Source organism: Heterodontus francisci, unplaced genomic scaffold (genome assembly GCF_036365525.1).
Source record: "Heterodontus francisci isolate sHetFra1 unplaced genomic scaffold, sHetFra1.hap1 HAP1_SCAFFOLD_218, whole genome shotgun sequence".
Classification (NCBI taxonomy): domain Eukaryota; kingdom Metazoa; phylum Chordata; class Chondrichthyes; order Heterodontiformes; family Heterodontidae; genus Heterodontus; species Heterodontus francisci.
Genome location: NW_027141931.1, coordinates 2,592,678 through 2,616,169, shown reverse-complemented (window position 1 = coordinate 2,616,169; position 23,492 = coordinate 2,592,678). Strand labels below are relative to the sequence as shown.

Sequence of the window (23,492 nt, the reverse complement as noted above, 5' to 3'; positions counted from 1 at the left end):
TGCATCCCAGGTTGTTAAAGGAAGCCAGGAAGGAAATAGCAGATGCACTGAGCATTATCTTAAAATCCTTAATAGGTACAGGAGAGGTACCAGATTATTGGAGGTCTGCGACCGTTGCACCATTGTTTAAGAAGGGTGCGAGGGATAGGCAAATAATTATAGGCCGGACAGTCTGACCTCGGTGGTGGGTAAATTGTTAGAAAGAATTCTGAACGGCAGAATAAACTGCCACTTAGAAAGGCGCAGATGAATCAGGGATAGTCCGTATGGATTTGTTGGGGGAAGGTCATGCCTTTCTCACTTAACTGAGTTTTTATTTTTAAGGAAGTAATAAGGAGGATTGATCAGAGTAGTGCAGTGGATGTGGTCTACATGGATTTTAGGAAGGCACTTGACAATGTCCTGCATGGCAGACTGATCCGTAAGATGGAAGCATACGTTACATAGCGGAATGTAACAGGTTGGATCTAGGATTGGGTCAGGGACAGGAAACAAAGGGTAGTATTTGACGGATTTTATTTTTTTGTGAATGGAACCTTTTTCTCGTCGCGTTCCACAGTGCTCATTGTTAGGTTTTTTGCTGTTCGTTGTATATGCTAATGATTTCGACTTAAATGTGGGAGGCATGATTGGGTAATTTGCAGATAACACAAAAATTGGCCGTGTAGTTGATAGTGACTAGGTTAGCCATAGATTCAAGAATGATAACTATGGTTTTGCTGTGTGGGCGATAAAAGTAGCAAATGGAATTCAATCCACAGAAGTGTGAGGCATTGCATTTGGAGAGGCCAAATAAAGCGAGGGAATACACAATAAACGGGAGGATATTGAGGTGTGCAGAAGAAGTGATAAGTGCATGTCCAAACGTTCCTGCAGGTGGCAGGGCAGGTAGAGAGAGTGGTGATGAAGGCACATGGAATGGTTTCCTTTACTGGCCGAGGTATGGAATACAAAAGCAGGGATATAATGCTGGAACTGGAGAAAACGCTAGTTAGCAGCAGCTGACGTACTGCATACAGTTCTCGTCACTACATTACAGAAAGTACATCATTGTTCTTGAGAGATTGCAAAGGAGATTTACAAGAGTAATGCCAGGGCTTGAAATATACAACTATGAAGAAAGATTGGCTGTTTTCCTTAGAACAGAGGAGGCTGAGGGGTGACTTAATTGAGGTGTACAAAATTATGATGGGCCTAGGTAGAGTAGATAGGAAGGACATGTTTCGCCCAGCGTTGAGGTCAAATACCAGGATGGGAAAGCAATAAGTAGAAGGATTAAAGGGGGCATGAGGAAAACATTTTTCACCAAGATGGGGATGGGTCTTTGGAAATCACTTCCAGGAACGGTACTGGATGCTGAAACCAGCAATTGTTTCAAAATATACCTGGAAATGCATCTGAAGTGCTGAAAGCTGCAAGGCTATGGATCAGGTACTGAAACGTGGGACAAGATTGCGCAGCTTTTTTTTCAGCCAGCATGGACACGGCGGGCTGAGTGACCCCCTTCTGTGCTGTAATTTTTCTATAGTTCTACGGTGCCTCTTTCTCTGAAGCAAACAGAATGAGGTGCCTAATGGGCAGCCCTGAAGCTGAAGACAAGGTGTCATGAGCATCATGTGTGATAGACCATAACAAACTGATGGGACGTTTCAGCAACACTTCCAGTCCTTGTTCCGCAGTCTTCAGCGTTACAATTGCCACATCATTCCATGTTGCCACTTCTGAGAAAGCGATTCGCTTTGTGGCAGTGAGAAATGCACTAGTTGCTCAACATGACAGGCAACTAAACTCTCTGTACTTAATCAGTCAGGAGGTGAGGGAGTTGAAAACAAGTCTTTTTCAGAAGTTGCGGGCATGACAAGAACTCTTTCTCGGCAGCTAGTCCTTTCTATTCGTAATCTTCCTGGTGCCTTGACTGATGCACAGCTGACACATCCCAATCACAATGCGGCAAGGTATCTTAGGCAGACACAAATAGAAACACAGGAGTTGTATGCAGTTGGTACGGTAATAATACAAATGGCACCAATAGAAACGCTCCTAATGCCCACAAGTTTAGAAATCAGGTATGCTCATCAGCCAGCAGCTGCACCGCAACTGGATGCACCTTCTGACCAGCAGCACCCAATACATATGTTACCTGTTGCTGAGCATTCCTCTTGCCCAAGATAGATCATGTTACGGGTATGGGGAAGATACAGCGGGCATCGGATGACAGCTCTTGCAGAGTGGACTGATTTTTCTCATCCCACTTAGTTGTAGCAACGCAGATACAATTCGAACAGATATGTAAAGACACATGTAGATATAATAGATCTATGCACACATGCACACACACACACATTAAACATCGCTGAAGAATATAGATTATTAATTCTGTGTGGAACATAGCAAGAGGATATAATCATTCAATCTTGCAAGCCTGTACTGCCATTCAATTAGATCATTGCAGCTGTGTATGTGATTACATCCATAACTGATTAATATAAGCACAAATGTAATTATAAATAGCACACAGAGATAAGTACATTAATAACTCGAAGAAAGGCACCCATGAAGTCATTTAAAATAACATAGTTACATTTATTGAGAAGTAAAACAGTGACATCCAGATAACTAACAGTGCGATGCTTATTAATTCACTTGCACTCCTCTCCACGTATAACAGAAGTTCTCGCATCAGTCAGACACGATATTACAATCATAGAGTCAACATCCACACATTACATATAACTTTCACACGCCTCCAAATCATCTAAGATACACACCTGCCGTTTATATATAAATATCCGACGTTTATGATATATTGTCTCAACTATTGAAAACATGTATCTCTAAACTCCATCCCACATTAAATACGAGAAATTTTCGGACTAGGCAGTTGGGTGATATGTCACTGTCAACAAAGATTAATGGGCAGTGATGCAATTTCCGATGACATTTGCCACATTTTGATTGTAGTACATTTTGAATTGTGTATTGTGACATTCAAAGGCGGCTTCACAAAATATCTAATCAAAGACACGTGTGCAAAATTGAAGGGCGAGCGGTTAAAGGGATAGTGATAGCAGTAACAGAAAACAAAATGTCTAACGAATAGCAAGTAGGGCATAGTGATTAAATGCTGCTTCCTTTCAGTCTGGAGGCATGTATATTATGGTGCATCACAAGTATTAGATGTACTGGACGATGGTATGCAGAAAATCATTTTAAAATTTGCAGATGATAGGAAACGTGGAAGTAAAATAAACAATGTGGTGGATGGTAACAGATTTCATGAGAATATGGTTTGACTGGTCAAATGGGCAGCCACATGTCAGATGGAAATTAACACGGAGACGGTGGTGGAATTACGCTGTCCTGGGGATGGAATGGATAGATGGTTGGTAGCTCATCTCGAGATCAAATATGACAGAAGCATTTCAAAACCTGGTTCAAACACAGGCTGTTGCCAGGGAGAGGAATCTAGTTCATGGCTAAGGAACAGCGGTTTTGGCGGAATAGAAGACTACATTATCTGCAGTCCGAAACATTGGTTGGCTCGCACTAGAATTAAAAAGCTCCAGCAATTGGGACATATGAACAGGGGAAACCTTTTCTTTTCTAATGAAGAGAGAACACTTACAGGAGATTCGATTGTTGTTTTACGGTTATGAAACATAGACAAGGTACATGAGGAGAGAAAGTTCCACTTATGGGAGACCAAACGCCAAGGGACATAAACGACAAGTGTTTAATAATAAACCTTGGAGAAAAAATGTTGAGGGATGTATATTTCAGAGAACAGATTAAAATATGGAACGCTCCTTCATACGAAGTTATTCAGACAAATAGCTAACCTGCTATTTAATAGAAATTGGACGAGAACATGAGAGAACAAGCAGTAGAAATCTGCGCTAACAGACTGAGATCAGGAAGATGCAATGGAAGAAACTGGTGCACTGCATGAAAACCGTATGCACACTGCATTTCAAGAAGGCAGCTCATCACCACCTCACCAAGTCAATTGAAGTGGACAATAAATTTTGCCCTTGCCAGCGACGCTCACATCAACTGAATGAATGCAAAAGATGCTCCAAATCGTTTGTTTGTGTGCTATGTAACGTGACTCCTAAAATACAACTCAGTCTGTCTAATTATGTTTTACTATTTTTTTTATTCATTCATGGGATCTGGGCATCACTGGCTATGCCAGCATTTATTGCCCATCCCTAATTGCCCTTGAGAAGGTGGTGGTGAGCTGCCTTCTTGAACCGCTGCAGTCCATTTGCGGTAGGTAGACCCACAGTGCTGTTAGGAAGGGAGTTCCAGGATTTTGACCCAGCGACAGTGAAGAACCGGTGATATAGTTCCAAGTCAGGATGGTGTGTGACTTGGAGGGGAAATTGCAGGTGGTGGTGTCCCCATGTATTTGCTGCCCTTGTCCTTCTAGTTGGTAGAGGTCGCGGGTTTGTAAGGTGCTGTCTAAGGAGCCTTGGTGCATTGCTGCAGTGCATCTTGTAGATGGTACGCACTGCTGCTACTGTGCATCGGTGGTGGAGGGAGTGAATGTTTGTAGATGGTGCGCCAATAAAGCGGGCTGCTTTGTCCTGGATGGTGTCGAGCTTCTTGAGTGTTGTTGGAGCTGCACCCATCAAGGCAAGTGGAGAGTATTCCATCACACTCCTGACTTGTGCCTTGCAGATGATGGACAGTTTTGGGGAGTCAGGAGGTGAGTTACTCGCCTCAAGATTCCTAGCCTCTGACCTGCTCTTGTAGCCACGGTATTTATATGGCTACTGTCGTTCAGTTTCTGCTCAATGGTAGCCCTTAGGATGTTGATACTGGGGGATTAAGGGATGGTAATGCCGTTGAATGTCAAGGGGAGCTGGTTGGATTCTCTCTTGTTGGAGATGGTCATTGACTGGCATTTGTGTGGAGCGAATTTTACTTGCCACTTAACAGCCCAAGCCTGCATTTCTACACGACTGCTTCAGTATCTGAGGAGTCATGAATGGTGCTGAACATTGTGCAATCATCAGCGAACATTCCCACTTCTGACCTTATGACTGAAGGAAGGTCATTGGTGAAGCAGCTGAAGATGGTTGGGCCTAGGACACTACCCTGAGGAACTCCAGCAGTGATGTCCTGGAGCTCAGATGATTGACCTTCAAGAACGACAACTATCTTCCTTTGCTCTTTTTGTGTACAGGACATACCTGGGCAATTTTCCACATTGCAGGCCAGATGTTAGTGTTGTAGCTGTACTGGAACAGCTTGGCTAGGTGCCTGGCAAGTTCTGGAGCACAGGTTTTCAGTACTATTGCCGGAATATTGTCAGGGCCCATAGCTTTTGCAGTATCCGGTGCGTTTGGTCGTTTCTAGATATCACACGGAGAGAATTGAATTGGCAGAAATCTGGCATCTGTGATGCTGGGGACTTCAGGAGGAGGCCGAGATGAATCATCACCTCGGCACTTCTGGCTGAAGATTGTTGCAAATGCTTCTGCCTTATCTTTCGCACTGATGTGGTGGGCTCCCCCATCATTGAGGATGGGGTTATTTGTGGAGCCACCTCCTCCAATTAGTTGTTTGATTCTCCACCACCATTCACGGCTGGATGTGGGAAGACTGCAGATCTTAGATCTGATCCGTTGGTTGTGGGATTGCTTAGCTCTATCTATCGCAATGTGCTTACGCAGTTTGACATGCTAGTAGTAGTGAGTTGTAGTTTCACCAGGTTGGCACCTCATTTTGAGGTATGCCTGGCGCTGCTCCTGGACTCTTCATTGAACCAGGGTTGGACTCCTGGCTTGATGGTAATGGAAGAGTGGGGGATATGCCGGGCCATGAGGTTACAGATTGTGATTGAGTACAATTCTGCTGCTGCTGATGGCTCACAGCGCCTCATGGATGCCCATTTTTGCATTGCTAGATCTGATCGAAATCGATCCCATTTAGCACGATGATAGTGCCACACAACACAATGGATGGTATCCTCAATGTGAAGGCGGGACTTCGTCTCCACAAGTACTGTGCGGTAGTCACTTCTACCAATACTGTCATGGACAGAAGCATCTGTGGCAGGCAGATTGGTGCGGACGAGGTCAGTTATGTTTTTCCCTCGTGTTGATTCCCCCCTCACCTGTCGCAGACCCATTCCAGCAGCTATGTCCTTTGGGACTCGGCCAGCTCGGACAGTAGTGGTGCTACCGAACCACTCTTGGTGATGGACATTGCTACCCCACCCAGAGTACATTTTGTACCCTTGCCACCCTCAGTGCTACTCAGAGAGTAGTAGGGGCATGGAACGCCCTGCCAGCAACAGTAGTAGACTCGCCAACTTTAAGGGCATTTAAGTGGTCATTGGATAGACATATGGATGAAAATGGAATAGTGTAGGTCAGATGGTTTCACATGTCTGCGCAACATCGAGGGCCGTAGGGCCTGTACTGCGCTGTAATGTTCTAATCTAATCTAATCCAAGTGGTGTTCAACATGGAGGAGTACTGACTCATCAGTTGAGGGAGGGCGGTAGGAGGTAATCAGTTGGAGTTTACCTTGCCCATGTTTGACCTGATGCCATGAGACATCATGGGGTCCGAAGTCGCTGTTGAGGACTCCCAGTGCAACTCCCTCCCGACTGCATACCACTGTACCACCACCTCTGGTGGGTCTGTCCTGCCGATGGGACAGGATATACCCGTGGATGATGATGACGGTGTCTGGGACATTGTCAGGTATGATTCCGTGAGTATGTCTATGTCAGGCTGTTGCTTGACTAGTGTGTGGGACAGCTCTCCCAACTTTGGCACAAGCCCCCAGATGTTAGTAAGGATGACGTTGCAGGGTCGGCAGGGCTGGGTTTGCCGTTGTCGTTTCCGGTGCCTAGGTCATTGCCGCGGGGTCCGTCCGGTTTCACCATTTTTATTGACTTTTAAGCGGCTAGATGCAATTGAGTGACTTGCTAGGCCATTCCAGTGGGCATGTAAGCGTTACCCACATTGCTGTGGGTCTGGAGTCACATGTAGGCCAGAGCATGTAAGGACAGCAGATTTCCTTCCCTGAAGGGCATTAGTGAACCAGATGGGATTTTACAACAATTGACAATGGTTTCATGGCCATCGTTGGACTAGATTTTAATTCCAGCTTTATTAATTAAATTCAAGTTACACCTTCTGCTGTGGTGGGATTCGAACCCATGTTCCCAGAGAAATACCCTGGGTCTCTGGGTTACTATTCCAGTGATAATACCACTACACCACTGCATACCCTACTATGGAAGCTTGAAATACTTTGCTGCACTAAATACATGAACTGAATCTTTGCAGAACAACTCAGACAGAATGTGTTTGCGGTCCTGTACTGAATGAAAGGCACGTCATCCACACAAAGGGCAATATGCCATGTGGTTCAAGCCAGTGAGAATTTAACCATTACGACGTGACCTTCAATGACATTACGGTGTCTGAACCACCGCACCCCCCCGGCCCCCACCCACTATAAACATCTTGTGGGGTACCTTTGACCAGCAACTGATCTGGAACAGCTATGTAAATACTGTGGCTACAAGAGCAGGTCCGAGGCAAGGAATTCTGCAGCGAGTAACACCCTCCTGTCTCCGTAATACCTCTACAACATCTACAAGGCACAGGTCAGGAGTGTGATGCAATGCTCTCCACTTGTCTGAATGGGTACAGTTCCAACAACATTCAAGAGGTTAGACGCAATCCAGGACAAAGCAGCCTGCTTGAAGTTCACCCCAACCACCACCTTCAACATTCAATCCATTCACCACCAACAGTGGCAGCACTCTATACAATTTGCAAGATGTTATTTATCAAATCACAAAGGTTTCTTCGACAATAAATCCAAACCCCCGACCTCTACCAGCGAGAAGGTGAAGAGCAGCTGATGCATGGGAACACCAACACGTGGAAGTCGTCCTCCAAATCACACACCATCCTGACTTGGAACAAAATCGTTATTCCTCACAGTCGCTGGTCCAAAATCCTGGAAGTCTATCCTTAACTGAACAGTTGTTGCAACTACACTGCAAGGACGGCGGCGGTTCAGGGATTAATTTCTAGCCCAGCCAGCGTCGCCCTCATCCCATGAAGGACTAAAAAATATAACCCAGTTCCCTCTGCTCATGCACCCGCTTTCGAACTGCACCGCATACTGCTTCTCCTCGTTCTTCATGCCAAAATAAAACAGTTCACAATTGTTTAGTTTAGTTTAGAGATACAGCACTGAAACAGGCCCTTCGGCCCACAGAGTCTGTGCCTACCGTCAGCCACCCATTTATACTAATCCTACACTAATTCCATATTCCTACCACATCCCCACCTGTCCCTCTATTTCCCTACCACCTACCTATACGAGGGGCAATTTATAACAGCCAATTTACCTATCAACCTGGAAGTCTTTGGCACGTGGGAGGAAACCGGAGTACACGGAGGAAACCCACGCAGACACAGGGAGAACTTGCAAACTCCACACAGGCAGTCCCCAGAATTGAACCCGGGTCGCTGGAGCTGTGAGGCTGCGGTGCTAACCACTGTGTCATTGTGCCGCTACACAGTGCTTTAAATTTCATCTTCCAATTATCTTTATATTCCACCATCTTGTCTATATCCTCTTGAAGTGTATCACTATCCTCCTCATGTTTGGCAATATTCAAATTCGGTGTTTTCCACAAATGTTGGAATTCTGTCCTGCACACCCAAGTCTAGATCATGAATGTATCCCAAGTAAACCAGGGGCCACAACATTGACCCCTGGGAACACCACTATACACCTTCCTTCAGTCTGAAAAACAAGCCTTCCCCATTACTCTCTGTCACCTGTCATTTAGACAATTTGTATCTGTACTGCCACCTGTCCCGTTTATTTAATGGACTGAACAGTTGCCCTCAAACCTGCGAGGTGGCATTTTATCCAATACCTTTCAGAAGTCTATATGCACCACATCGATCAAATTATCCTCATCAAACCTTTCAATTAACCCACCAAAACATTCAATCAATTATTTAAGCACGATTTCTCCAGAATAAATTAGTGCTGGTTTACCTTATCTAATTCACATTAGTCCGAGTGACTATTGATTTTGTGACTGATTATCATTTCTAAACAGCTCCCACCATTGATGTTAAACTGACGGGTGGCTAGATGCTGGAATTACCGTTTCATTGGCCAATAAAACTAGTTGATTGTGAAATTGTTCTTGTTAACGAATGGGTGGGATAGCATGTTGAGGTTATTTGTTAAGCTGGAAATGTCAATATAGATATACATCAGCAATATTACAGTTAAGTGTCAAATCGATCGTGAAAACGAATTTACAGTGCACACAATTACATTTATCGTCTAAGTATCAAATACGTCTTTACCTCAGTCCTGCCCAGCACAGCTTCATCCATAGTCCTGAAAGTAAATCCTTCCTTACCACTCTCCTCCTCCAAATATTACACCTCCTATCACCCCTTTCCCATTAACCTTTCACAGTTCCCGCTCCCATATTGTCCATTCCCACCAACCCTCCTCTCACCATTCAGCATCCACATTGCACTTCCCCATTAATCTCTCCATTCCACCAATCATTGCCACCTAACATTAACACCCCCACACACTATTACTCCTGGCTATTCCCTTTCCAATTTCCCTACCACTCACTCCCTCCTATTATACCTGCCAAGTTCCTCTCCCCATTACCCCTCCCCAAACCCCTCTCTTTCCCATTCCCATTCGCATGCAGCATTAATTCTCCACAAATGTTGCCCTTCACTCATGCCATGCCGAATTATTCTCCTCCATTCCGTTCATTCATTACCCGTCGCCGTCACCATTATGCCGCCCAAACTATTACACTCCCATTCCCCCTCATTATGCCTCCACACTACTCCGTCCCCAACTGTTATCCCTCCTCTCCTATGAACCCTCCCACATTCCTTCGGCCCATTATTCTCCCCATTACCGTTCGACTTTCTGCCTCCCCATTCCTTCTTACCTATACCAGCCGCATTAACCCACCCCGTTTACCATCGCCCATTCTTTATATTTTTATTTTTTTGTTTAGAGATACAGCACTGAAACAGGCCCTTCGGCCCACCGAGTCTGTGCCGATCAAGAACCACCCATTTATACTGACCCTACAGTAATCTCATATTCCCTGCCACGTACCTACACTAGGGGCAATTTACAATGGCCGATTCACCTATAACCTGCAAGTCTTTGGCAGTAGGAGGAAACCGGAGCACCCGACGAAAACTCACGTGGTCACAGGGAGAAATTGCAAATTCCACACAGGCAGTTCTCAGAATTGAACCAGGGTCCCTGGAGCTGTGAGGCTGCGGTGCTAACCACTGCGCCACTGTGCCGCCCATTCCTACACCCTATTACCCCTTCCCATTACCCTCGCCCATGCCAAATCCCCATTCCCCTCCACAATCCACTATCCCGTTCCCCTCCCATTGCCCCTCACCATCCCCTCCTATTAGCCCTCCCCATACCTCTCCCTATCATTCCTGCACTCCCCCATTGCCACTCCCAAAAAGTACTCCCCATTACCCATTCCCATTAACACTCCCCAGACACCCTGCCCAGTCACCTCCATCATTCCACCTCCTCCATTTATCCTACACATTAACCGCCACATTCCACTTCCCCATGACTATCCCACATTCCAGCTTCCCATGACAGTTCCCATTCGACCACCCCATGAACTTTTCCTATTTGCCTTTTACCCCTCCCCATTACCCTCTCCACTCCCATTTGCCATTCTACTGTCCCATCCTCCCTCATTATTACCCTTTCCCTCCTCTTCCCATTCCCCGTGCCCATCCAGGTCTCCATTAGCTTCCCCAGTAACGTTCACCAAAAACATTCCCCATTCTCAGTAAGCCACTCCAACTCCTGATGTGGCCCAGCATTCCACATTCCCATTCCTCTCCGTCATTAACCTCCGCTAGTGCCTCTCTCCCATTGGCTCCCTCCATTCCCACACTCAATTTCCCCTCCCTATTACTCCAACCCATTCCCACTTTCCATTACATCTCCCCATTCCCGCTCTTAATTCCACCTCATGCCTCATCCTCCGCATTAACTCTGCCCTCTAACTCCTTTCCTCCTCCTCTCTCTGTGCAGAGCTCCGACTCTGCTCTCATTCCTCAGCTCCAAACTCACTGCCTCTAATAGGGTGGGGTCGTACGCACTCAGTGGGTAAAATGTAAAGGGTGGGCGCACGCACCGAGCAGGTAACACATGTAGCGGGGGCCACATGAGCAGTACAGATAACACACAAAGAGTGGGACCCCATGTGCTCACCGGCTAACATGTGGGAAGGCGATGCATCGGCACAACAGGTACCATGTGAAGAGGGGGCCAGATGTGCACAGATGGTCATACTAGGAGAGGGAGCTTCCGCATTACCCCTCCCTATTACACCTACAAACTTTTAAAGGGATGACGCACTTAAAAATTCGCCTGAACACTCAAAAGGGGACGAGAGGGATCATAGGTGGTGAGATGTAAAGAGAGATTTCCAGAACGAATGACCTCAAAAGTGAAGCCATGTCCACCTATGGTGGAGCAATGGGAACTGGGGTGAAGACGCTTCGTTTGTAAGGAGCAGAGTTCTCACAGTGATGTAAGTGCTTCAATAGTTTAAAACGATAGGTAGATTTGTACAGCTAGAAACTTTTGAAGAGATAGAGAGGGTTCTCGGGCTCCATGATTCTACAAATATAGGGAGGGTTGTAAGGGCTGGAATAGAGTACAGACATAGGGCGAGTTGTAGGACTGGAGTAGATTACGGACATCGAAATGTTGTCGGGCTGGAGGATTTTACAGAGATGAGCATGGTTGTTGAGTCTGGTTGGAGATAACACAGATAGGATGAGGTTATAGAGATAGCGAGGGTATTTGGAGTCCTGGACCAAACAGAGGTAGGCACAGGAGTGTGGCTCATGGAGGAATCTGAATATGAGGATGAGAATTTTAAACTCCAGGTGCAGCTGGACCAGGAGGTAATGTAGATCAGTGAATATAGGTGATGGGAGAACGGAACTTGATGTGAGTTATATACAGGACAACTTAAATGATGAAACCTACCTTAAGACACCATTTCTGTCCACTGTACTGGTTCACGACCTGAAAGAATTAATTACAGGCTGTGGCATTGTGCTTCACATGGTGTCTATATTTTGCACGCCTCAGCACTCTCCCCCACCCTCCCACCTTACGCTTGAAGCATTTATCACACAACAAGCCTTCATGAGGGGAAAGAGTCAGAGAAATGGTAAAGCGATAGGTTGCCGTTTTGCTGCACACACCAGCTGACATACTCTCCCCTTCCTTCCCATTCTTTTGTGTCATGTCTTCTGTCTGCCATTTTTATAAGGCGCAAACCCCCTTAAAGCAAATGGGTTGGACATATAAGAACATAGAAAGATTTATTGCACAGAAGGAGAGCATTCTGCCTGTCATGTCTGCAGTGGCCATCAATAATCTCTCCAACCTTGTCCTACATTCCAGCTCCTGGTTTGTAGCCCTATCGGGTGCAGTACCTCAACTGCATCCCTGACTTTTTTTTTGATATGTGATGAGAGTTTCAGGCAGTGAGTTCCATACCTCCAGCCAACCTCTGTGTTAAAATGGTTATGGTGCCACTAAAAATCGCGATATGGATCAAGAGCTGAAACGTTGGATGGCTCTGTTTCTGCAAGTACTGACATGATGGGAAGAATAGCCCTCTTTTGCGACAAATCTAAATGATTCTGTAATTCTATTTGCCATTAGTATTGTGCACGGTATTAGTTTGAAGATCTGTATTACTTCCACAAACTGTGTAGTTTGAGGCATTTTCTTCATATACTGTCTTCACTTGAAGTGATGCAGTAGCTTGAGGGGCCGTATTAATTTGAGTTGCTTTATTAATGTGAGGTGATGTATGAGTTTGAGGACATGGTTAGTTGGTGGGGACATATCATTTTATGGTGATATAGCAGCTGCATAGGACGCCTTACTTTAATGTGAGCAAAGGGACAATGGTCGCAGAGTGGTAACTCACTGAATTAATAATTTAGAGTTCCACACTAATGCTTTGGGAACATGTATTCAAATACCACCATGGTAGCTAGTCACACTCCATTGATTAATAACAATCTGGAATAGAAATTTTTCTCAGCAATGGTGTCATGAAACTACAAAAGATTTTCGTAAAATCCCATTGGTTCACAAATAACCTGTTGAGAAGGACATCTGCTATCGTTAGCGAGTCTGGCATACATGTTACTCCATGTCTGTCATGAATGCAGTAGAATGCGTGAACCTACCTCTGAAATGGCTTAGCAGGTCACTCAGTTGCAAAGATCAATTGGGAATGGAAAACAAATTATAGCCTTGCAAGTGATATCCATATTCCATGAAAGCGAAGAAAAAATAGGAAATAAAGAAACTCAACATAGCATATCAGTTGTCGGGTTTGTGACTGTTGGAGTGTCTGCAGCGGATGGAGGGAACCCATTAGCTGCACATGCTTGATTTATTTGAGTTTTCTCTTGCTTTAAATCGTAGTATAAGTTTTAGGCGAGTATGAGATTCAGTTTGTGCATTTGAATCCGTTTGGATGATGTATAAGATGAATTCTGCAATGCATAGTGTCAAATTACCCTCTTCAATTATTTCACTGAATGTCAAAAGTGGAAGAGCACAACGACATCCCAGCTGCAGTAGAGCAACCACACCTTAGCGATGCACTCCCACATTCGGAGCTTAATTACTGAATGGTGACAGTCAAGTGAAAGGCATCGCTCAAGCAACATTTAATTCAGGAATAGACTGATGGCGTTTGAAAGAACAACCCTATTTATGGGAGAATACAGTTACGAATTTTTATTGGTTGGCTAATATGATCAGAATTGTCCAGTCTTTGCCGTTTCCAAATCAACCTCAGAATCAAAATAATTTCTATCAGTAGAAGGACTTACGCTAATGTCGTAATCTGTTTGTTCAAATTCAAAACAATAAATTAATTGGAACGATTTTGCCAGCTCAGTGGCGCGTGGAGATCCCAACGGGTATAAATAAAGGCTCTGGGAATGTATATCCTCACATTTTAAACAGACAGATTGCCTGCAGCAAAAAGTGACGGATAAATTCATACAGAAAATGTTTGATAGTATCGATAAAATTTTCTACACGATCCTTGCCTTCATTGGTGTTCTAGGTAAGTGACTATAATCATTGAAATTATGTAAATCTGTATTTGAGCTGGTGTCTGGTTTTTCTCTGTGAGGACAGAAGTTACATGGTGATCTCGTGGTCGCTCTCGTACAGACACTTGCTGAATGATAAAATTTCCTTTTGTCAAATGTCTTGAGTTATTTCAGTGGTTTTATTATATTTCTTGAAGTGATGCTAAATCTCTGTTTGTAACTCATAGGCTCTCTGAATTATCAAGTTATTATATTTCGTGGAAAATCGTGTAATTTTGAATTTGACCTTAAAGCCGACAAGGCTCTGAGTCGAAATATTAGTGGTTATAACCGTTGCTATAGAACTGTACTAAGTGTAGGTTAATAACTGCAGTTATTACCTGACTTCAGTGACCATATAGTATTGGGAGTATCTACGACTGTTGATATGTACTGAGTGTAGCTCACGAACTGGAGTGGAATGACTAAGACGAGTGTCCACAAATTAATGGGGGTATCTGTCATTGGTGAATTGTACTGAATATGGGTCACTAACTGGAGTGAAAAACCTGACCCCAGAAGCCATGCATTATTGTACTGTCAATGTAGGTTTATATGGATTACAATTTTCCCTTGCGATCTATTTCAAAGATGTTGCTTCATTGACTGATGTCTCCATTCCATGGTGCTGCCTCTGTCTTTTACGAATACAATTAATTGCCAAGTGGAAGATTTTTGCTGATGTTTGGTAGTAAGTGTAAAACGTAAAAAGTATAGTTTATTGTTTTGTTTCCTATTGTGGTGCTCAAATAGAAACAGATGTTGACTATTTAATTACAGTTAAGCAGCAGAACAACACTGTTAAAGTATGTCAGTCCTTTTGAATAATTTTATTATGCATAGTATTATTCTCCTGAATGTGCTAACTATAAATACTTTGTTGTGTTTAGTGCTGACCAATCCCCGGCCCCCAAAACGGCCCTGTGATTTTGTTGGTCATGAGTGCTGAATTTTATTATCTTGCCATCACACAGGATGAATATTGGGCATGATTAAGAGTCTCGAAGCATATAACCTGTGCAAATCTCCACCGTTACCTCAGTGAGTTGTCTCCCTGTGAGGTGAGAAACCTGTAACTGAGGAACATACATAGAGCGTTTTCATAATGCGTATATTATAACGGGGGCAGTAAATATTATCATTAGTAAACTGGTTATAATGAAAAACATTGTACATTTCTCTCTGTTCTGTTATCATCCAGGTGTAAATAATTGCACCTTCTCCAGTGCATCGATGCCCTTTCTCTAATATGGAGACCAGACCTGTACACTGGGTTGCAAAGATCTATAATAGACGAATAACAGCTTTTTGAATTTTTTTAAAATTCCATTCCTCTGGAAAGGAGCTCCAATGCTTTGTTTGTCTTTGTGTGACCCTGTTAACCGTTGTTGTTAATGAAATGATTTGTGAATCTGTACACTTGAAGCCCTTTGCCCTACCGCATTTCAACAGCAATTTTCCAAGCAAAGTTTAGGAAGTTTATTCTTACGACCAAAAATCGGCACCTCACACTCACTATCTTGGAATTAATTTGCCATTTATAGGTCAAAGCACAAGTTTATGAGTTATTATATTCAACGTATTATCTCATTCTGTTGTACTAATCCTTGTGAAACACAATTCCCCTCTTCTTGCCAATCTGAGGAAATACCTTTCAACTCTACCCCTGCTTTCTGTTCCTGTAGCCATCTTGCTGTCCGTTCTGCTGCTTTTCCCCTAACTACAATTGCGAAGAGAATAGACATGCGTTTGCTGAGTGGAAGTTTATGGAAGGCTTTTTGAAAATAGAAGTATATTACATTTACTGTTTTAGTATGATCTAATTTTCCTGATACATATTCAAGACATTTCCTGAGGTTTGTCAAATATGATCTTCCTTTTGGAATATATGCTGGCTCTCTTTTTTCTATTTTGCTTTCAAAGACGTTTTTTTCTTTTTTTTACAGTTTCTTCCAACCACTGACGGTCGGCTAACCGGTCTATAGTGCATTGAACATGTTGTATTTTCGGTTTGAAATGCTGAAATATCGTTAGCTGTCCATCAGTTCTCTGGCACTGTTCCATATACAGACTATTGTTAATGAACAGATAATTGATGACGCGAAGGTCGGTGGAGTTGTGGATAGTGCCGAAGGATGTTGTAGGGTACAGAGGGACATAGATAGGCTGCAGAGCTGGGCTGAGAGATGGCAAATGGAGTTTAATGCGGAAAAGTGTGAGGTGATTCACTTTGGAAGGAGCAACAGGAATGCAGAGTACTAGGCTAATGGGAAGATTCTTGGTAGTGTAGATAAATACAGAGATCTTGGTGTCCAGGTACATAAATCCCTGAAAGTTGCTACCCAGGTTAATAGGGCTGTTAAGAAGGCATATGGTGTGTTATGTTTTATTAGTAGGGGGATCGAGTTTCGGAGCCACGAGGTCATGCTGCAGCTGCACAAAACTCTGGTGAGACCGCCCCTGGCGTATTGCTTGCAGTTCTGGTCACCGCATTATAGGAAGGATGTGGATGCTTTGGAAAGGGTGCAGAGGAGATTTACTGCGATGTTGCCTGGTATGGAGGGAAGGTCTTATGAGGAAAGGCTGAGGGACTTGAGGTTGTTTTCGTTAGAGAGAAGGAGGAGGAGAGGTGACTTAATAGAGATATATAAGATAATCAGAGGGTTAGATAGGGTGGATAGTGAGAGTCGTTTTCCTCGGATGGTGATGGCAACCACGAGGGGACAAAGCTTTAAGTTGAGGGGTGATAGATATCGGACAGATGTCAGAGGTAGTTTCTTTACTCAGAGAGTAGTAGGGGCGTGGAACGCCCTGCTTGCAACAGTAGTAGACTCGCCAACTTTAAGGGCATTTCAGTGGTCATTGGTTAGCCATATGGATGAAAATGGAATAGTGTAGGTCAGATGGTTTCACAGGTCAGCGCAACATCGAGGGCCGAAGGGCCTGGACTGCGCTGTAATGTTCTAATTCTAATTCTAATTCCTACATCTCCCGTGTGAGCCACATGTAAGATGGCAGGATCGCCAAGGGCACATTGTACTTCGAGCTCGTCACTGGCATCAGACCCACCGGCCGTCCATGTATCCGCTTTAAAGATGCCTGTTAACGCGCCATGAAGTCTTGTGACATTGACCACAAGTCGTGGGAGTCAGTTGCCAGTGATCGCCAGAGCTGGCGGACAGCCATAAACGCAGGGCTAACGAGTGGAGAGTCGAAGTGACATGGTAGTTGGCATGAAAAAAGACAGAAGTGCAAAGAGAGAGCCAACTGTGTAACAGCCCCGACAACCAATTTTACCTGCAGCGCCTGTGGAAGAGTCTGTCACTGCAGAATTGGCCTTTATAGCCAGTCTAGGCGCTGTTCCACAAACCACTGACCACCTTTAGGCGCTTACACATTGTCTCTCGAGACCAAGAGGGCAAAGATTGAGAAGATTGCCTACCTCTCCCCTACCTTCTTTAGTATGTGTGCTTGCATCCATTGTAACATGAAGGTTGAACCTCTCTTTAATTACCTTATCAAATATCTCCCCTTTTTCCAAGTGTCCCGATATGTTTTTATTTATTTATTTATTTTGAATGCTTTCAGTATTATTTGTCATTTCAGTTCCCGTGGTCAGAGATCTCTCTCCATTTATCAGGATCGGAATCCCCACCCACTGGCCTATCCCACACTACACATGAACTCCATCCATCTGAGCTCGGACCTGCACGACAGAATCCACTTCAATTTCTGTCCATGCCAGCCTAACCTTTACGAATCTGAAGTGCAGAAAACCTGAGCTCTGCTTAAAAGCACAGTGAATGTGATCTTACCTGACAGACACCATGAGGCTGGTGCAGAGCCAGTTTCACTTCACCATCTACTGCTGGCATGTTCCAAGGGCACCATTTGCTTTGAATGGTTCTGGTTCATTCACTTTTCATTCCCGCTGGAACTTTTCTCTTCCTCACTGCCACTGGTCTGGGATTGAAAACCCTCAGGACGGGCAACCCACCACCTTCCTGCAGAGACTCTGCTCCATTCTCACAGTTTCTTGCGTTCCATTTCATCTGTTCTACTGATGCTACCTTCTACATCAATGCTTCCGAAATATCTTCAGTATTCTTCAGCTAAGAATTCCCCTCTTCTGTGGCCCACGAGCGTGTCCACCCCATTTCCAGTGTTGCAACCTTCACCCCTTACCCTATCTGTCAGAACCTCGTTCAGGTTCCTTGTCATGACCTTGAATATCATCAGCTTCAACGCAGCATCCTCCAACATAAGAGCCACATCCAGCCGTCCACAATGAACCACATATTCTGCTCTGTTCCCATCCTCCACCCACCACTTGATTGCAACATCTGGTCTTTTGGAGTCACAGTTTCAAGAGGTGAGATTACCATCCCAATAAAGGCTTTAAGAGAGCGAGGATCACGCTGCCAACTGCTGCTGGAATATCAAAGGACCGGCAGCTCAGCAGTATGAGCAGCGCCACCTGCAGCATTGACCACTGATGGTATTGCAGAGTCCTCGGATCCAGGACCAGCGGCAAATCCCCGGAATACAGGTAGGTGAGGTAGGGTGACCTGGCCCAGTCCATAAGTTTCTCCAAGGGAGTGTATGGGGCTGGTGGTTTTTTCCATAGTGAGGGCCATCTTAGTTGTCTAGTTGTTCCCGGGGTGGTCCTCTGTGGGCGATAAATTCTCCATCAAGGACGGAACCCCACCATGCCGACAGCGGGGGCACATCAGATTACAACGTGTCCTTCCTGCGGGGGGAGGCACCCACCATTGGTACGATCCTATTGGCGGCAGGAAGCCAATTAACAAGCCAATTAAGGGCCTCAATTCCCCCCACCCCCGGGCAGGAAGGTCATCATTGGCCTATTACACTTACGGGAAGATCACAACAATGAATCTTGCATCGAGTTCCACTGGGGGCAGTTCCACTCCAACCTTCCAGCATTGAAGCCAGGAACCCTGCCTTCCAGATGAGCACAAGATCCGGCCGCCATGGTCCACCCACCGTTCTCTGTCGCTACATCGAATAGTGGATCCTTCTCCTATTTGCCAGATTTTGCATGCTCCCCCGTCTCTCTGTTATTCTGCTCTCACCATTTATACTTCCTCTGGAACCAGCTCTTTTTTTTAGTTGTTGCATTCCGCTTGCTCCATTATCTCCTTTGTAATGGAATCCCTCCTGCCCTCCAGCCGATCACAGACCTTCCCCTGATCATTTCCTCCCTCGATATTCCACTTTTATTTTCTAGCTCTATTATTGCTTTGACACTGGTAATCTGTTTTTTTTTAATGAATGGCTCAGGGTCTGAAACGTTAACTGTGCTTCCATCTCCACATATGTTTCAGATCTGCTAAATGTGCTCAACATTCTACTTTTGTAACCAAATGTGCTGCAGTTTCAGTGTTTTGCTTTTGCAACAAGATTAGATCTGGATATTAACAGGGGTGCGTTTATGGAGCTTCGGGAACTGTATGGCTTCCGATGGCACATTGTGGAATTGTAAATCACAGATTGCGAATTTTGCCCTTGGCAGGTTCCCATCCAGCAGTCAGCCTGATTTACAGGCATCTCTTCCAGTTGGGGACGGAGACTAGGACATACGTGGCCTGTCCATGTGCCTCTGAGCAGGGTCGTGGGAGCAGTCCAATCTCTTGATGTTCAACCCCCGTATTAGAGGCACAGCAGATTTCGACTTTTCGACTCGCTGGGATTGATCCCCCACGCATTAAAGTGGGGCAACATCTTATTCAGGGGCTGTACTTTTCGAGCTTGGGGTGGGGTGTTGTTAGATCCGTCACACAGTGCAGGGTATCCAATCCCATAGGGGTGTAGTCCCTGATCCTTGGACAGCTCAGGTACATGGGGTGATTGATCTTGGATAACGTGGAGGGGTTCCAAACCCGGGACTTTGTGGCAGTCCGAAACCTGAACTACCAATACCTCACAACAGAGTTAGTGGGGCTGATGGTTCCTCTGATGGATGGGCTGTCAGACAGTGTCTGATCATGAGGCGATGGGTGGTCTAGTTCCTCGGAGTCTGACCCAAGGATGCACAATCCTGGGGCGAGGGGTTGGTCACAATCCTAGCAGTCAAGTTGTTGCCACTATATAATTCCAAATATCTAATCACCTGGGAGCGGTTGTCTGGTCGTCCCCTGTCCTGACTCCATTAAACCCAGAAGTGGTCGTGTCGAAGGTAGCTTGGGGATGGGCTGAAAATATTTAACATTTTATTTTCTGGTCCACCCCCAACCAACGTCATTTTGGTGCTGATATCCTGCACTTACTGCCTGTTTCAGTCACGGAGAATGTTTGATTTGTAACTTCCAGTCTCTTTCCCCTTTTCTCTCTGACAGTTAATTTATTGGCGATTGTGATCCTGTCCCAGGGAAAGTGCGGCCTCTCCAGCTGCACCACTCGCTATCTGGTGGGCATGGCAACGGCAGATCTGCTGGTCATAATCACAGAGGTCATACTGAGACGGCTCAGTTATTATTATTTCCCGTGGTCTTTCCTGAACATCACACATGTGTGCACTACTGTCGTTGCTCTGAGTCGTGCAGCCGCTGACTGTTCTGTCTGGTTCACCGTTACCTTCTCCTTTGATCGATTTGTGGCCATTTGTTGCCAGAAGCTGAAAACAAAATACTGCACAGAGAAAACAGCAGCGATTGTTCTGGCAACAACTTGCATTCTTCTCAGTTTAAGAAACATCCCCTTCTACTTTATACATGAACCAAAACAGATAATCAACAATGTACCGTGGTTCTGTGTGATAAAACCAAGCATTTACACTGAACCAGGATGGGTGGGGTATGACTGGCTTGATACACTTTTACTTCCGTTCCTCCCATTCGCTTTAATTCTGTTGCTCAATGGTCTGACAGTCAGATATATTTTAGTGGCCAGTCGAGTCCGTAAAGGACTGAGGGGTCAGAGCAAGGGAGAGAATAGCAATGACCCAGAGATGGAGAGCAGAAGGAAGTCTGTGATCTTACTCTTCACCATATCTGGCAGCTTCATCATTTTGTGGTTGGTAAATGTTATCGAATTCTTATATTATATAATTTCAGGAATCAATCCCAGGGACTTCAACGATTCTGAATACATTTTTCAACAAGTCGGATATATGATGCGGAATTTAAGTTGTTGGACAAACACATTTATTTATGGGGCAACTCAATCTAAGTTCAGAGAGCAGTTCAAGAGCATGGTGAAATATCCGTTTAGATCAATTACTCATTTAATGAATAAACACAATAACTGAGAGAAGCCTAGAGACAGTTTCTTATGTTTCCAATTGATTAATATATGTTCTCAATGGGCAAGAGGTGACCGAAAGCTGATGACATAGAAATGGCGGTAAGTGATAGTGGTGTTGGCGGGAGGGTTTGGGGGGAGGTGGTTGTGACTGTGCCAAGAACAGGGTTGCGGGTTCAAGAGGTAATCTTAGAAGACCTAGCAGAAAGCAGGCAGGATGAGAGTCAGTGAGTTCCCTGGAGGACAGGAGAGGGAACAGCAGCCTCAGTCTCTCCTCCACTTCCACTAGTTCATTTCCCAGCTCTCAAGCATGCTCAGCAAGAAAGAAAATTGTTCTTACAAAAGCCAAAATGTTTCAGATGCTGGAATCTTCTCATATCAATTGATTAGAATTTTTGTTTCATTTTCGGAGACGCCTTACTGAATCCATTTCCCTTCAATTCCTCTTGCCCTTCTATCTATCTATCTATCTATCTATCTATCTATCTATCTATCTATCTATCTATCTATCTATCTCTCTCTATCTATCTATCGATCAGTTTGGCTGTCTCTCTCTCTCTCTCTATCTATCTATCTACCTACCTACCTACCTACGTGTCTACCTGTCCACCTGTCTACCTGTCCACCTGTCTATCTATCCACCTGTCTATCCCCTATCTATCCACCTTTCCAATTATCTACCTATCTATCTCTCCCTAACCCTGCCCCCCCCCCGCCCCCGCCCCCCCACTACCTCCCAAAGAATGTAAAGGCGCAGTTACACTTGACAGGCCCAGCTGAGTGGTGTGAATAGGGAGATTATACCAGCGATGATGAGATGGGGTTAGGCTCGTCGTAGGATCAGCCAGCCCCAGTGACTCAACTTTGTGGCTGCTCCAATGGATGGGCTGAATACCTTCCTATTTTGCATGTTGGCTGATATCTTTAATGGCTATTTTTATCCCTGCAATTGACGTGGCCATCACTGACTAGGCCAGCATTCATCGCCCATAAATCATTGCCCTTGAGAAGGTGGTGGTGAGCATCCTTCTTGGACCGCTGCGGTCATGTCCCCATGCATTCGCTGCCTTTGTCCTTCTAGGTGGTAGAGGTCTCCGGTTTGGAAGGTGCTGTCTAAGGAGCCTTGGTGCGTTGCTGCAATGCATCTTGTAGATGATACACACTGCTGCCACTGTGCGCCGGCGGTGGAGGAAGTGAATGTTTGTAGATGGGGTGCCAATAAAGCGTGCTGCTTTGTCCTGGATGGTGTCACGCTTCTTGAGTGTTGTTGGAGCTGCACCCATCCAGGCAAGTGGACAGTATTCCATCACACTCCTGACGTGTGCCTTGTAAATGGTGGACAGGCTTTAGGGAGTCAGGAGGTGAGTTACTCACCGCAGGATTCCTAGCCTCTGACCTGCTCTTGTCGCCAAGGTATTTACATGACTACTGCAGTTCAGTTTCTGGTGATTCACATCCTTACTTTCTGAATGAGCCTACCATGAGGAACTTTATCAAATGCCTTGCTGAAATCCATAGACACCACATCTACTGCTCTTCCTTCAGCAGCGTGTTTTGTCACGTGGAGTGAAACGAATTGGCTGAATTCTGGCATCTGTGATGTTGGGGACGTCAGGAGGAGGCCGAGATGGATCATCAAATCAGAACTTCTGGCTGAAGAATGTTACAACTGCTTCAACCTTATTGTTCGCACTGATGTGTGTGGCTCTCCCATCTTTGAGGATGGGGATATTTGTAGAGCCACCTCTCCAGTTGTTTAATTGTCCACCTCCATTCAAGGCTGGTGTGGCAGGAATGCAGATCTTAGAACTGATCCGTTGGTTATGGGATCGCTTAGCTCTGTCTATCGCATGTTGCTCACGCAGTTTGGCATGCACATAGTCCCTTGCTGTAGCTGCATCAGGTTGACACCTCATTCTGAGGTATTCCTAGTGCTGCTCCTGGCATGCCGTCCTGCATTCTGCATTGAACCAGGGTTGGTCTCCTGGCTTGATG

The 23,492-nt window shown here is 45.1% G+C and overlaps 1 protein-coding gene across 1 annotated transcript; it reads left to right on the top strand.

Annotated features, from left to right (window-relative positions):
* Window positions 1-12,661: 12,661 nt before the first annotated feature.
* Window positions 12,662-21,504, top strand: LOC137365657 (probable G-protein coupled receptor 139). The gene is made up of 3 exons (XM_068028025.1): window positions 12,662-12,703; window positions 14,104-14,206; window positions 20,594-21,504. Exons 1-3 carry the CDS (start codon window positions 12,662-12,664, stop codon window positions 21,502-21,504), a joined length of 1,056 nt encoding a protein of 351 aa, XP_067884126.1.
* The last annotated feature ends 1,988 nt before the right edge of the window (window positions 21,505-23,492 follow it).

Excerpts from the sequence above, each read along its gene's own strand:
- LOC137365657 (XM_068028025.1), top strand. The coding sequence starts at position 12,662 with ATGGATCAAGAGCTGAAACGTTGGATGGCTCTGTTTCTGCAA. Across the intron at positions 12,704-14,103 it reads GGATGGCTCTGTTTCTGCAA|ACAGATTGCCTGCAGCAAAA; the intron begins GTACTGACATGA and ends CATTTTAAACAG. Across the intron at positions 14,207-20,593 it reads TGCCTTCATTGGTGTTCTAG|TTAATTTATTGGCGATTGTG; the intron begins GTAAGTGACTAT and ends TCTCTCTGACAG.